Below are 15,517 nucleotides of genomic sequence, written 5' to 3'. Positions count from 1 at the left end.
GGAGACTGAATATCACAGAACCACTGCTAAAAGAAAACTTAAAAAAAAAATATCATAAAGGAGAGGCGAGGTTAAACAGCAGAGTCTACGGTGGGAGTAAACAAAAAAATGGTATTGTCCAGGGAAGAAGGAAAACGTCTAAGTGAGTGACTCGGTAAGAAATGCAGAAAAATGCAATCAATGTTCCTTGGCGTAATAAACTAGAAATTCATCATATCTGGAGATAGTATTAGTCTTGCATTCATAACTGTAAAGGTGGTTATTTTGTGGGTTAAAATATCATACCTCTTCCAAATAGAGCTCGTTTAGCCCAGTCCATGGCCATCATAACTCTAGTCCTGATGCTAACGCTCTGAGCAAAATAAATACTTCGCCATAGATATACGGCGAGTAAACCACCTCCGAAGCTGAGGCCATTGATATCGAATACAGCAGCGTTGCCGATGTACGCCAAGCTGCCGAGATGTTTGTATTCAAAAGCTCGATAAACGCTTTCGTCGAGGCTTTCAAAGTTGACTTCCTTTGAGCGCATGCCAGGCACTGCAAGAGCAATTTTATTGAACTTGCGGCCGAGATAATGTCCTTGTTGGTTAGCGCGCTGGGCGGTTGCGGGGAGAGAGGTGAGTTTTGAATCTATTTGAACGAGAAGTTCGTGCAATTCATGGAAGTCGAGTGTGCCACTGCGGTCGATGTCGTACTGTTCGAATAGTTTGTCTAATCTTCTAAGGTGGTTTGAGGCTTGTGGGAAGCGTCTTTTCACACGCTGCGCTACATCGCGCCATTCTCCAAATGTAAGATGAATTTTCTGGGGATCACGGCCCTTCTCCCATGCAATTTCGCGCAAGAAGGATAGGATGTGGTCTGCGACGTTGTTCTGCACAGTAGAGCAATCTCCAATAGCATAGACTTCTCCGCGTGGGGCTCCAAGTACTCGAAGATGGGTATCTGTCTCTAGAGCGTGCTTATTGTTTTGGCCTTCAAGTTTCTTAGACAACTTTCGGCAGAGTTCCGCTTGGGCTGCATATTGTCAATTCCACGTTCGCTATAACGGGTCGTCATGGGAAAACTCACCGACTCCAGTTGACCACAGGCAGAAACCCATTGGAATCTCCTTAACAACAGGCTTTCCATCTTCCATTTGGGTGAATAGAATTTTATCAGACTGAACTTCTTTGACCCTTGAGTTGGTAAGTACATTTACTTGGTCGTGCGCGAACCGTCGCTAGACAAAGTCAGTATAACTGTGACGCAATCAAATTTCCATCGGGCCGCGTACCTCAGCATAGAGAGACAGTGTTTCATCGTAAGTGTTGAGAATATGGCTTCTGCTCTGAATGAGATGGACAGAAATCTCGTTCCTCAAAATCCTAGGGAATGATCGGAACAAGTCTTCGTTCAGCATGTCGAAGAGCTCAGCAGCAAATTCGACACCGGTTGGGCCGCCTCCGCAGACAACGAAGGATAGTAATCGTTTCCGTTCCTCGTCACTAGTCGTAGGAAGACAAGCCACTTCCAAGTTCCGAAGGACCTTTGCTTTAATCTGACGGGCATCATCAATTGATTTCAAGAAGTTGCAGTGTTCAAGGCCTTTGACGCCGTGCTGGTTGGTCGTAGAGCCTAGATAGAGATAAGTAAGAGAAATGGAGATTAAAGGGAGTACTTAGGAAAACCTACCCACTCCGATAACCAGTTTATCATACGGCAGATAGAAATTCTTTCTGTTGCCGTCACAGTCGACTTGGGATATTTCAACGAGTTTCTCATCAAAGTCTACGTCCACCGCCTCGGCTCGAAGGAAGTGTCCCCGGAGCCTCTGTACAACCCGCCTGATGGGTTCTACCAATGAGCTAAGTCCGAGAGTTCCTACCGTTGCCGAAGGAAGCATTGGAGTAAAGAGGAAGTAGTTTACAGGGGAGACAACAGTGACGTGGTAGTCTCCAGGATTCAAACTCTTCATCAATGCCACGCTTCCCCATCCAGTACCAAGTATAACAAGTTTTGGCTTATCCTTTTGCTCCAGCTTCATGTCACAGTCATGATCGTCCACGAGAACTTCGGCAATTGGAAGGTTCTTTGGGCCGCCCCGTCTTGGATTAAGCGCATTCAGCGAGACAGGGATGTCGATGTTGTCAGATTCGGTGCGGTAGGTGGTGGCATCGTAGACGAAAAACGCAAACACAAGACCTACGCCGAACAGCATCACTCCTCCGCTGAAGGCCAGGACCCTGAATCCAAAGCGTAATATCCGGCTACGGCGTACTTGCTTTGGGGTTTTGGAGGCCGCTAGCCCTTCCTCGGTGGTTAGAGAGCGGCATTGTAGGCTCGAGACAGAGAGGGGTCGGGAGCTTCGGAAGATGTTCTGGGAGGAAAGGGAATGTCGCTGGAGGGTGAGAGACTGGCGAGCAGGTATATTCCTGGATGGCGACCGTAGAGACCTCACTGTGCTGTATCCAGAGCGCTGTATGATCCTGCATGCAGCGCATCCCGGGAGTCGGGAGCGTACAGAACGGGTGAGCATGGTAGTATTAGATGAGTGAAGTGAGCCTTTTTTTTTTCAGGAGAGAGACTGCATCCCAGCCATTGAGGCTAGACTCCGGGGCCAATGGACACAGCAGGTGAATATAAAGGCAGCCGCAGCGTCTTGAACATCTGTCGACCTGGTTCTCGCTGCGTCGAATGTTGGCGATGGTAGATGATGCCTTGGTCGCCTTCTTCCCTGTTGATTTTATTTAAAAGCTGCGTCACTTTTTGTTTAGTCAGGGGCATTAGGTAAGCAGGTAAGATTAAACTAGTAACGTATGTATTGCCGACTTCCGCCGTAACTTCGTTTTCCTTTTTCTACTTCTACTAAAAATACATCTCAACTTCGGCTGCTTCTCCTTTTCCTCCCCTTTTTCCCAAGAAAATTCTTCACTTGCTGTCACTATTTTATGCATGTTTTCGCCTTCTGAGGCAGACTGAGACAGCTGGATCGTCAAAGAGGAATCCAGGGGCAGAAAGAGGGTCCACTAGTGCTGGGAGGCGTTTTTTTCGAGAAGCCACCACTGGCGCCGCGTTTGGCGCCGTCTAGCCTCCCAATTCTGCTTTCTTGGTGTATATGGAGTGTACGGAGTAAATATATATAGTTAAAAACAACCAAGTAAGGCAGAGAGGGCAGTTCGGGTATCAACCATGAAAAGACTTCGCTATGAGGAACGATTCCACTATAATCACGGAGTACAAACCGTTGCACCCGTACTCCGTATCTAGCGATTCAATTGCTTTGGTATTGAACTTCGTATGCCGTTTGCTATTCATGGATCTTTAGAATTGGGGCATCCAATTTATTGTCTCTACAATGCACAGTAAAAGGATAAAGCATGTCCAAATCCACCTCACTTATTCTTTGCTTTGGTCTATGAAAATAGGACTAGGTCTTTTATACCGTCTACTGATTCTCCATGCCACTTGTATTGAGTTCTTTTTTGGTTGTGTCACTTGGCCTAGGTAAATGTTCACAAGTTATCAAGTTGCCAGCCAATTCCACCAAGTAGTTCCACAACCTCGTTTATATACATGTCTTCCCAGTTATACCAAAGCCATGAGGCCTTGTTCAACATGCCTCTATCAATAACAAGCCGCCCCGGAGTTAAGGGAGTTTTATATACGACGAGGCCGACAGCCGACGGCGAGGGGCACTAAAAAGTAAAGAAAAACTTTGATAAGGACATTAATTATTTTTTTATCTGGCAGTCAAACTCGCAACATCCCACCCAAATTGTTTATAACGTCTCTGGCGCAAATAGTTCATAAGTTATAAAGATGGCGAACGAAAGTACCAGCTCTAGTACTGGTATCGATAATGTCAGCTCAACAGTAAAGACACTGAGAGCTACGTTGACCTCAGAAACTACCCCGCTGGCCCGCCGTTTCCGGGCTCTTTTCTCCCTCAAACATCTCGCGTGCCTGCATCCACCTACGGAAGACACTATCCCAGCTATAGAGGCCATTGCTGCAGCCTTCCCTTCGCCGTCCGCGTTGCTAAAACATGAGCTAGCTTACTGTCTGGGCCAGACCAAGAACCTACATGCGGTGTCATCCCTACGTCATGTGTTGGAAGATAAGAACGAGGATAGCATGTGCAGACATGAGGCAGCAGAGGCTATCGGCGCGTTGTCAGATACAGCAAGCCTAGATCTACTACGGAAGCTAAGAGACGATCCAAATGAGCCAGATGTTGTTCGGGAAACTTGCGAGATTGCAGTGGATAGAATTCTGTGGGAGAACTCGGAAGAAAGACAGGCAGAGAAGGTTAAGAAGAGGTGCGTACACCTTGGTGATGATCAAGCTCAAGACGCTGAAGTAAAAGTAAAAGAAAACAAACGATGCTAACGGACAGGTAAAGCGACTTCACTTCCATAGACCCTGCTCCTCCAACCGCGCTCACCTCAGAGGGACACTCGATCCCAGAGCTCAAGAAAACTCTCCTCGACACAAATATTCCTCTCTTCCAACGGTATCGTGCAATGTTTGCTTTGCGTGATCTCTCCTCCCCGCCAGACCTGTCAACAGCGCGTGAAGCAGTCGAGGCATTGGCAGAGGGTCTCAAGGATAAATCAGCGTTATTCAGACACGAAATTGCATTTGTGTTCGGACAGCTCTCTCATCCTGCTAGTATCCCAAGCTTGGTGGCCGCCCTCAGCAATAAGGAAGAGGTTGGTATGGTCCGTCATGAGGCCGCAGAGGCCCTTGGAAGTCTAGGTGATGAGGAAGGAGTAGAAGAGGTTCTAAGGAAGTTCCTGGACGACCCAGAGGTTGTTGTCAAGGACAGCGTTGTTGTCGCTCTCGATATGGCGGAATATGAGAGGAATGGCGACCTCGAGTATAGTTTGATTCCAGAGCCAGCTGCCGCTGGTTGAATGTTTGCTCACTCGGGAGGCCTTTTGCATGTTCAGTAGACGTTCGAATTGATGCACACAGGACAATCTCCTTTAGTTGTTTGTATTATGTCTGAATTGGAAAAATAGATAGTTAGTAACAGGGGATTTTATAAACTCTTCACATTCTAAAGAAGTTCACTTACTTATGCCCACATTCGCAAGTGTAGAACACAGTACTTCCTTCGTCTGCACTACGCAGCTGCAATGTATAGTATCTCATCTCCGTCCTACCGCAATCCGGGCATGTCTCTTGGATCACAGCATCATCCTGCTTGCCCTGCTCAGATAATGTGCGGACAGCAGAACTTTTCGTTCGGAGAGATGATGGGAAGGCACTCGGTTTGGACTCGGAAACGATGGTCCTGGAAGCGCGATCTAAGGCTGTACGTCAGTTGCCAGCTCTAAGCAGAAAAGAACTCCACCCAGCGCAAAAGAGCATCTGTATTCACCTCTGTTCTGGGTTCCGCAGATATCGCATGTAAGAATGGTGCTGGCATCGCCTGTGGATTCGCTTAGAAGATTGCCGCAGTCGACACAGAATATCAAAGATCCAATTGCGGACATTGTAAGAAAAGGGGACTGATTGGAGTATGCTATCTTGTTAGTTTACTTTGTACTGGCTGTAGGAAGAATTTTTTATTCAAGAAAGTCGATTCGATATCTCCAGATGATCAAAGTTCAGCAGTTTAAATATCGTAACCGCGTTTTCATTGGCGGAAACTTTTGTGGAAGGCTAAACGCCGCTGACTTGCTGTACTTAAATATTGTTACCTTAGCTACCTTCAACTTTCATACGTCTAGATCTTTATATTCGATCATACCCTTGCATGTAACGAGTCAGCCTATATTCTCCTGAAGTCAATATAGCGTGGATCAAAAGAAGTACCATTCCACTTCTTTACAGCGTAATTCTAACTTCCGTTACTGCTGTCATGTTTACATCATCGATGGCCGGTCATTGATATAGTAGGCGCAACCGCTCTACTAGCCTTAGAAAGGTGCCTCCGATGCGATCGTGTCCGAACCTGGTTAAGGTCTAGTTATACTTAGTTTCCTGTGTCTAGGAACTCTGAGTTCGGAAACTCAGCACGCCACACCCATAGCCCGCCACCTCCAATTATTAGGCTCGTAACAAGGCTCAACACATCCATGACACGAGTCAAGCGACAGAGAGCCCGCTGGTATCTGATATGCGCGGGAAGGCATAAAATGCTGCCAGTATCCGCAGGGCAAAGTATTCATCTAGGTGCTGTCTGACGCATTGACAGCACCTGTCACTACGTGTACATAGATGGGTCGATATCATGGACATACTGTGATATAGGCGAACGATTGCAGGGAAGGGATGCAAGACGGTACTGGCCCAAATTCAAATAAACCTTTTCTTGTTTATTGCATGAAGACATGGTAGATCATGTTGCCCTTTGAATATAAAAAACTTGTTGTTGCTCAGATTGGTATTTCTCTGCATTCTGTCTTATTTCTCAGTACCTTCCACCATAGACTCGGCATATTCAATTCCATCCATCATCACCCATGGCGGCAAGTGCAGAAGAACTCTTCGATGCCCTTGGGAAACGATACGAAGACGCCTTCGCTGATTGCCCCAATCTCCATAAATTCTTAGAACTCGCATTAAAAAGGCTGCCAGAGCATAGCAGAGTCCTAGATGTAGGCTGCGGAACCGGTAAACCAGTTGCCTATACTCTTGCATCTGCAGGCCACCAAGTTCATGGAATCGATAGCTCCCAAACCATGATCAACATTGCCTCCAGTCAAGCGTCCGGCAAGTTCGAGAAAGTTGATATGAGAATATATGAGCCTGGATGTACCTTTGATGGCGTGTTTGCGATTCTATCCCTTTTTCAATTTACACCAGGCGAAATATATTCTATGTGCTTCAAGTTCTCCGAATGGCTGAAGCCTGGCGGGTATCTGACTATTGGCGTTACTCCAAGTACAGACTTGCCTCCCGGCGAGTACATCTATGATTCCACATGGAATTGCACTCGCCAAATGGGAAAACCATGGATGAACAGCTATACCGACGAGTCATTTTTTTCTGAGGAGCAGTGGAAGGAGATTCTCCACAGTGTTAGATTTGAGATTGAGTCAGAATCTCGCTATTCTTTCACCCCGAATGACCCGGATTTCAACCGCGCTGAGGTTCAATATCTCCAACTAGCAAGGAAGGTTGAAGATCAGCATCTTCTGGGTCCATATCCGTGGCCAACTGAAAATGAACTGCCCACCACGTCCTCTGCTTGTTATTCTGCCAACAACCTAGTAAGCGAGCAGTTAGATGCTCTTCTTAGAAGTTATACGAAGGAGGAAGTCCTCTGTTTCGGATGCATTAATAAAGGTAGGTAGTTTTGACCATGTCTTGTAATTGGACAATGCTGACGAAAACCGGCGAGACCGAAAGACTGTGTGAGCACCAAGCCAAACATTCGTACGTTTGACGGCTCTATAGAAAAGTTGCCATTCTCGGCAGAGCAGTTCGACGTTGTCTTGGTATCATGGAAACTCGAGTCTGCCGTCGATATGGAAGGAGCACTGGCAGAGATATTGCGCGTTACGAGGACAAATCCATCATCTCGGATCATGATAATTCAGGGAGCACCAGACAATGAATTCATTCGTTTCCTTAACACGACCTCCTGGCTTCCCAGCGCAAGGCACCAAGGCCGTCTTCTCCACTTTGCCAAAGAGTATATGGCAGGGCACGGGTTTGGTAAGGCTACGGTGAGCCATATTAGGGCGCATTATGCCTTCCCTGATGAAGATATTTCGACAAAATGCAAAGCAGCTGTTGATCTCCTCGCTGGGGATGCGTCTTCCATTGGCGATAGGGAGGGTCTTATCTCAAGACTTGAACTTCATTTCCGTGGAACTGAGCATGCGATTGGGCATAATATGGTCATGCTGGACATGAACTTGACTGCAAATTGAGAAAGGAAGTCGGTCACTGAGATTCCTTGCGGTTGAATAACGGATATAAAAAGTAAAAGCAGTCAACTACTTTATTTCTGAACTGACAGGGTGGAAGGTCATGCATTAACTATCTGTAGCAAGTTAGCTAACGAAAGGTTTAAAGCGGATTTGTTATCACTTTTAGTCCAGTTTAAGATGGGTATGGCTAGTTATGGGAAGAGTGGCGGGTATGGAGTTGCTTTGGTGCTTGCTTGCTCCCCTGTACCCCGTAGACCAGGAGACAAGAGCCCAGCCACAGGAGCCTGTAGCTAATAACCAACTGGAGACAGTATGCATGATTATCTAACGCCGCTGTGGCGCTAGTTTAATCGTTCTTTGCGACCCTTGCAAGGAGTTGATAGTAGAAATAATCCGACGAGCTAAATCGAAATAAATGCTGGCGTTCAATGCAGCTGTTGTTTCGTGCAGAGAGATGGCCACATAGGACACTGCCAATGGCCCTGAACGAGCTACCGAAATGCTGTCAGCTTTATGTTCCTGCCATCAAAAGCTCTTGATCAGTAGGACACTACCATGCAGCGTCCGTTTGAGGTTGCGATCCCGCGGGAGAGCAGCAGCTCGACCTACGATGCGGCTCGACGGCTGCCTCGTCCGCTGTCGGTAGACGCAGCTCTGCAGTTCTCGCCCATGACGAGTGCGCCAATATTCGGCCTGGGTAAGTGAAGCGTGACTTGACAGTCTGACAAGTGATGCCGTACTGACGGAACGGTCTGTTGTTCCCCTGTAGACTCTATCTTGCGGCCGGATATCGAGCAGCCCTCACTTGCCAACTGGGCGCGCACCTACGACTCCCACACCGCCGGCAGATTGATAGATACCCTCGACAATGAGACCCAAGCAAGCTCTACAGACTCGTCCTATATCGAGACCGTCCGCAAGAATATACATAACCTGCTCATAGGCGAAGGATTGACAGGCGACGGTCTGACAACAATGTACAGGCTTCTTTTGCCCCCTTCCTTTCTCTACGGCTCAACATTGCTGACTTTGAGATGGCGTGTAGTCGCTTTAAAGCCCCCCCGCGAAGCTATCAACCTCGCCCTTCTGAAAAGCCCCAGGCACCTCAAACCAACATGGAATTCACTGCTCATGAACGTCTTGGGCCCTTTGCAAAGATGGTGCTTGATACTACCAACATCCCGTATAGATGTATGCCCCCTCTTTCTTTCCCTCTCTCTTTTAGCGCCCCATGCTTGGATCTCCATGTTTTCTAATACAGCTGCAGATCCATCACCAAGCTCTCCAAGTCCGCCAAAACAAGTGCACCGGTCCAAACCAGCTCCAGCTCTAGACCAGCATAATAGGAATATCCGTGATGATGGAGGAAAGGCGGTTTCAAATACCCAGGTCCCAGGTATGGCCGTCAAACCCGTTGTCTTGGTTCCATCGTTTTCCGACCCCTCGCAACTGAGCGAGTACCAACATATTCCAAATACCCATGCAAAACGGCGGTTGTTGTCTCCAGCTACGCAACACGCTGAATCAGTAAAAATGCGAGATCAAAGGGAAGTGATCAACACGGCTGTAGCAAACCTTCAGTCGCTTCTCCAAGATGTATTTGAATGCGAAGACGAATTACAGCTTGACGGCTCCCAAGGTCAAGGGCAGAATACCAATAAATACTTTTACACCATGGATACAACAGAAGACAGCAGGCCGTGTCTATCCTCAGAGACCCATAAGCAGCTACAGAAGGCTTTTAGGAGTGTTTCCGGATATGGGAAGCTTGGTGATATCCCTAATGACTTTATAACGCGTGTCCAGAAGCTTTGTGAAGGCTCCATCATGGCGGCACAGTCAGTTGACACCAAGGTTGAAAGCGACATGTCTGAAACCAGCATTGAAAACTGGGCAAAACAACTTGGAGACCTGGAAAACGCATTGCTTGCGATGGGTACACTGCTACACACCATGGATGGCCGTACGGATGCAAAGGAACTTTGCTCTGAAGATATGATACAACTCATCCCAACAGCTTTGAACAACGTTTTCGAGCGCTGTATCATACCAGCGGTTGAATGCAGACCAAGTGGTAAAGATACAGCTCTCTTCAGCATGTTCGCAAGTCAAAAGCAAGCGATATCAAGCCTAACCCTACAATCAAGAAAAGTCCTGTCTCAGCTAGGCGTTTTTCTCTCCGCAGTTGACCTTGTTGAAGGTGCAATCACGGCAATGGAGTTTATGGCTACCAAATTGATATTTGTCGAAAATGCTCATCATGAGAAAGACTCCACTATTGGAGTTCAGAAATTCGAGGCAGTTAGACGTTGTGCCATGGACATGCTTGCCAAGGTATTTGCCAAATATGCTGAGCAACGATCTTTTATCCTCGACGAGATTCTTGTGTCTCTCGAAAAGCTTCCGTCGACAAGGCAAAGCGCTAGGCAATTTAAGCTCACAGATGGGAAAAGTATCCAATTGCTATCCGCGTTAGTTATACAGCTTGTCCAAACGACCGCGGTTAGAAGCTCGTCATACGATGCGGCAAAACCTAAACTGCGATCATCTGGTCAGAACGAAGAGAATTCAGACGATGATGAGTCGGGGTCTGAGGATGAAGACGATACGTCTCCATTTATAAACCTCTCTAAGCAGGTGGACCAGGCCTATGATAATGCCGTACGCAGCGCACAATATATCACCAGATTTATTGTTCAACGAGCTATGACCTCAACGAAAACTGGTGATCAACCTTACAGAAATATTCTAGATTTATTTACGGAAGATTTGATAAGCATTCTTGGCTCTTCAGAATGGCCTGGTGTTGAACTGCTTCTACGGGTGCTTGCTTCTCAAATGGTGGGGATAGCAGAGCATGACAAGAGCACAGCAAATGCAAAAAATATGGCCCTGGAACTGCTAGGCTGGATGGGATCTGCAATCTCAGATCTGACTTCCACAGCACAACATTTGAACAACTCAACAGATGAGGGTGACTCTGAGCTAACTGAGTACATAAGGCAACTATTCGACAACCATCTTAGCCGCTCATTGCATGTTCAAGACTTGGTCGTTAGCGATGGACCTTACCGTATTGCCCTTGAATACCTTAATACTAAAGATGTGGCAGGCTCACACCTCCCAAGTGCTCGAGACTATCTCCTTACATCCTGGGCTAAAACTGCATGCACTGTTTATTCTGATACCTCTCAGAATGAGACTATGCCTCGCGACTCTTCTGTCCGAAAGCTAGCAACCTCATTGAAAAGCTTGATTTCAGAACCTCAATGGCTTGAACAACATCGGTATGTAGCATCCTGTTCTCTAGCTTCCGCAAACTCCGGTATCTAATTAGATCGTAGTGAGTTTGAAACTATTTCAACCCAACAAGCTCGATTCGCCTACCTCATTGTGATTCTGAGCAGTGGATTTTGCAAGGCCTTTGATACCATTGTTAAGGTTTTACTTAGTTCCATTTCCAGTGATCAGGCAAAAGTGCGCAGTAGAAGCTTAAAAAGTGTCATTCATATGCTTGAACGCGACCCAAGCTTGCTAGACCGTGATGACTCCATTATGGACTTGATTCTTCGATGCGCAGCTGACTCGTCACCAATGGTTCGCGACTCTGCCCTTACTTTAACGGCCCGATGCATTTCCCTCAAGCCAGCATTGGAAAATGAGTGTTGCCGTGCAATCTTAGCCTGTGCTTCTGATCCAACGGTTGGTGTGCGAAAGCGATGCATTGGTCTGATGAAGGACGTATACACGGCAACCTCCAACAAGGAGTTGAGAATTTCTATCATAGAGCAGATACTAAGGAGAGTCCAAGATCATGAAACCAATGTTGCAACACTAGCACGACAAGCTCTGGAGGAACTTTGGCTATCACCACTCCATTCCGCGGAGACGTTCGACACACCGCAGGCCAAGGTATCTCTCGGAGAACTGGTCGCGCTTTTCATAGGGGCCGTTCAACGAGGTGATGAAGTAGTATCGAACCTTGAATCCTTCTTCAAAGCGGTCCTTCAACCAGAATCCAGGTCGGTGGCGCAAAACTTCAAAATATGCAAGGCAGTGGTTGCTACTCTCTTCGAAAACGTAGTCCATGGATCCAATGCCGACCAGCGATCTCTGCAATCTCATCTTCGGACGCTAACAGTATTTGCGAAATCGAATCCTAAGCTACTTACCCCAGACCAACTCGAGACTCTTCACCCCTACATTGGACACCTTTCAAGCACAGATGATCTCCTACTTTTCCGTTCTGTGGTGGTAATATACCGCTGTGTCCTACCTAACCTCTCATCTGCTCACAATAACCTCCTCAAAGAGATTCAAAATGACTTGTTCAAGAGCGTTTCCAAGCTTGCTAGGACCGAACTCAATGAGGTCATGGCCTGTCTGTGGACTATCAATGGTGTTTTGCAGAATACCGAGCGATTAGTCAAACTTACAATATCTGTCTTAAAAGGAATTTACCAGGCATCGAACAGCAAACTTGATGTTTCTACCAGTGGCGATGCCTTAGGCCGAGTTCGAAGTTATATAAGGATTGCTGGCTGTGTGGGGAAACATTGCAATCTGGAGAAATTTACTTCATTCTTTGCCCACGCATTCCCAAAATCCAGCACCGAATCAGTTTCTGGGCTCATGGTGGAGTTTATAGCACCATTTGCGTCTTCGACATACCCTCATGAGCTCAGAGTTATGGCTTTAGAGAGCTTGGGCTCAATATGTGAAACATGGCCCGAACAATACGGTAAAGAGAAAGCCAGGTTGGCGTTTTCTTCGGTCTTCAAGGAAGACAGTGGAGACCTCCAGGATATTGTCCTGAAAACGTTCCTCGCTTTTTTCTCCATTCATGAAGGTAAATCAGAAAAGTTTGTGAATACCACTGAAACGAATGGTGAGAATACCGATACTAGCAGACTTGGAGGATCATTAAAGGCCAATGCAAACGATGGTGCAGCCGCCTTGATAGCGCAAAATTTCCTACCCCAAATGCTTCATGCCGCTATGTCAAAGCAGGATTCTTTTGCACTAACAGCCATCGAACTGATCGCGAGTATCAACCGCCAAGGCCTTATCCATCCAAAAGAATGTGCAGGCGTACTGGTGTCCTTGGAAACTTCCCCTAACTCAACCATCGCTACAACCGCATATGATATCCACAAAATGCTTCACCAGCAACATGAGTCTATGTTTGATCGTGAGTACATGAGGGCAATCCAGGAGGCATTTTACTATCAGCGCGACGTTGTCGGAGATTCAACTGGAGCCTCAGCCCGTCCGTTCACTTCAAAACTCGCTTTACTATTCGATATCATTAAACTTAGCAACAGCAAGTATCAAAAGAAATTCCTCACGAACTTTTGCTCCAAAGCCAACTTTGAGCTTAAAAAGCTCGATGCTTCAGGGACACCGCCTGAACATTTGGAACTTACAAGGTTCGTGTGCCAAAACGTTGCATTCTTTGATTATGCCCAAGTCGCCGAACTTCTGGCTGCAATATCTTGCATGGAACGTATTGTGGGGACCACTGGCACCGCAGTTGCACATTCCATAGACACAGAGGTTCTCTCTGTGAAGGTGCCAGAGCCAATCGAACCAACCGAACCACAAGAAGGAGACTCTAGTAGTATTGCTCCCCCTGTTGACCCTGCTGCTCTAAAGCGACTTGCAACGGCTGCCGCAGGACTTTCAATGTTATGGGAGACAAGGTCCTATCTCCGTCGGCTTTATAACCTGAACTTCCATTCATTACAAAAAGAGGGCAAAGTTTCTATAAAAGAACTAAACAAACCCGCCTCTAAAGTACCTGGCATCAACGGCGACCGGTTCTGGGAGACTATAGCACGAATTATGAGATCTTTGGACGGTATTGACTCCATGGCTAACATGTGCCGTGAATTTTCTACCTTAATGTCGGTGGATGACGAACTCAAGATCGCTGGTGATGAAGACCGAGGCAGCCCTGACCCCTTTGCCGAAGTTAACGACATGAGCAGCGTGCTTGGGGCTGCAGGACGACCTGTTAAGCGAAAGAGCTCCATCTCTAGTGCCACTACACCAAAGAAGAGACCACGAGGAAGGCCAAAACTGGGAACTAAACGTCCTAGTGAAGACTCAGACGAGGACAGTGACATTTAGAGATTCTGTCACTCCCATCCTTACATTGTATATTATTATACCATTTCCTATGTCATTTCATCTTGTTTACGGCAGCGATGGGGCGCATGGGCCATTCTACCAGCCCCTGATTTCATTTATCGAAACTTACAAGCATCATATGGTGAGCAATATATTGGTGGGCGAAACGGCACTCATGGTTCCAGAGGAGTTAGACCAGAGGTCTATTATTATTATTATTACATGACGGGGGTGATCTGTGATTAAATATGCATACTTGATAAAACTATAGATTTACATTTTCTATCCTGCAACATTGCTCCTTGCTGTATTTATTTAGTATGGTAAATACTTTACTGTCACGAGAAAAGAAGCCAAAAAGATATCTAAAAACACAGTGATGGATTTCTAGAACGACAGCGTACAAACTACTGCTGTGGAAAATATTATATACACAACATGAAACGATTGAAAGCCGCAAGCTCTTTATTTTGTCTTGATGTATTTGAGCTTCCTGGCCTCATGTAGGAAGTTATTTGCGTAGGCCTTGGGGCGGAAAACACGCTCGTTTGGCTCCTGAACAAAGTATTCGTATCCTTGCTTCTCAGCAAATCGAATTGCATCTTCTTTCGATCTGAAATTGAGATGGGTTCCCTGCATGGCATCTGCGGAGGACTGCCATCCCATTAATGGATTTTCCCAACGGTGACCTTTGGATAGGACATCCCAGTCCATTCTCCAGTGGTGGCTGCGCCAATTGCCGGATTGAGTGGCTGGTTTGGCGCTACGGTATATTCTGTGATGGAACAAGGGTGAGTAGGCTGTATCATGAACTAGATTAGAAACAGGGTTTGGCAGAACGGTACCTGACTGTTCGGGCTTGAAGGTCTGTTGGAGCACCGGAGAGAACGGCGGCAGCAACTACTTCGCTTGGCTCACTTCCGTCCATTACTCGCTTGGGGACTGGGGAGAACAGGCTAATGAGAATGGTAATTAGCAAATGTGTGTGCATGCGTGTCTATTTTTATACGGGTATGAGAGTCCAGGTGCCGAGGGTCCTTACGATGTGCCATGGTCAACGGTGGCGTTATAGTCGGGTTGATGGCGTGGAATCGATTCACCAGCAGTCTCTTTGCGGGTTATAGCACTTCCAGTTGATGGTGTCGCGGGAGCATCTTCGGTGGTGGTCTTGATCTCGCCTGCTGCTTGACGGGTGGCGGAAGAGCTTAGGTACCGGGCATTGAGAGCGTATGTGGATCGAACGGCGCGGGTGCAAGTAGCCCCAATGGCGGAGGGCCCGCCAGCTCGCAGTAATGGCATCGTGGAGCTGAAGATACGTTGGCGTTTGGCCTATGTAGCGTTGTGGTTCTGGCTCAAACAGCGACGTTCTTTTGATATCTCGGGTTGCGGCCAAAGTCACGGGAAGTTGAGAAGCGACCGGAATTATGGTTGTGCCGGCGTCCAAATGCGGTTTAACGCGATCTCTCTGCAACTTCAACTTGACTCTCCAAGTCTGAACGTCGGCAAAGCCATCG

The 15,517-nt window shown here is 47.1% G+C and overlaps 6 protein-coding genes across 6 annotated transcripts; 3 read left to right on the top strand and 3 right to left on the bottom strand.

Annotated features, from left to right (window-relative positions):
- Positions 1-271: 271 nt before the first annotated feature.
- MGYG_03165 (external NADH-ubiquinone oxidoreductase 2) lies at positions 272-2,518 on the bottom strand (the record flags this gene model as incomplete). The annotated part of the gene is made up of 4 exons (XM_003175594.1): positions 272-1,017; positions 1,072-1,222; positions 1,277-1,617; positions 1,675-2,518. The coding sequence occupies 4 exons, from the start codon at positions 2,516-2,518 to the stop codon at positions 272-274; spliced, it is 2,082 nt and encodes a 693-aa protein (XP_003175642.1).
- A 1,283-nt stretch (positions 2,519-3,801) lies between these two features.
- Positions 3,802-4,898, top strand: MGYG_03164 (deoxyhypusine hydroxylase; the record flags this gene model as incomplete). The annotated part of the gene is made up of 2 exons (XM_003175593.1): positions 3,802-4,301; positions 4,385-4,898. 2 exons carry the CDS (start codon positions 3,802-3,804, stop codon positions 4,896-4,898), a joined length of 1,014 nt encoding a protein of 337 aa, XP_003175641.1.
- Positions 4,899-5,058: 160 nt separating this feature from the next.
- On the bottom strand, positions 5,059-5,483 carry MGYG_03163 (DNA-directed RNA polymerase I subunit RPA12; the record flags this gene model as incomplete). The annotated part of the gene is made up of 2 exons (XM_003175592.1): positions 5,059-5,300; positions 5,369-5,483. The coding sequence occupies 2 exons, from the start codon at positions 5,481-5,483 to the stop codon at positions 5,059-5,061; spliced, it is 357 nt and encodes a 118-aa protein (XP_003175640.1).
- Positions 5,484-6,455: 972 nt separating this feature from the next.
- MGYG_03162 (methyltransferase) lies at positions 6,456-7,871 on the top strand (the record flags this gene model as incomplete). Its single annotated transcript, XM_003175591.1, has 2 exons — positions 6,456-7,281; positions 7,345-7,871. 2 exons carry the CDS (start codon positions 6,456-6,458, stop codon positions 7,869-7,871), a joined length of 1,353 nt encoding a protein of 450 aa, XP_003175639.1.
- A 555-nt stretch (positions 7,872-8,426) lies between these two features.
- MGYG_03161 (hypothetical protein) lies at positions 8,427-14,003 on the top strand (the record flags this gene model as incomplete). The annotated part of the gene is made up of 5 exons (XM_003175590.1): positions 8,427-8,568; positions 8,641-8,848; positions 8,917-9,062; positions 9,139-11,158; positions 11,216-14,003. The coding sequence occupies 5 exons, from the start codon at positions 8,427-8,429 to the stop codon at positions 14,001-14,003; spliced, it is 5,304 nt and encodes a 1,767-aa protein (XP_003175638.1).
- Positions 14,004-14,468: 465 nt separating this feature from the next.
- MGYG_03160 (NADH-ubiquinone oxidoreductase subunit) lies at positions 14,469-15,302 on the bottom strand (the record flags this gene model as incomplete). The annotated part of the gene is made up of 3 exons (XM_003175589.1): positions 14,469-14,778; positions 14,849-14,959; positions 15,046-15,302. The coding sequence occupies 3 exons, from the start codon at positions 15,300-15,302 to the stop codon at positions 14,469-14,471; spliced, it is 678 nt and encodes a 225-aa protein (XP_003175637.1).
- Positions 15,303-15,517: the final 215 nt, after the last annotated feature.

The sequence above is a fragment of the Nannizzia gypsea genome, genomic scaffold (genome assembly GCF_000150975.2).
Source record: "Nannizzia gypsea CBS 118893 supercont1.2 genomic scaffold, whole genome shotgun sequence".
Taxonomy (NCBI): Eukaryota; Fungi; Ascomycota; class Eurotiomycetes; order Onygenales; family Arthrodermataceae; genus Nannizzia; species Nannizzia gypsea.
Note: the sequence above shows the minus strand (reverse complement) of the source record. Positions and strands in the feature narration are given on the sequence as shown.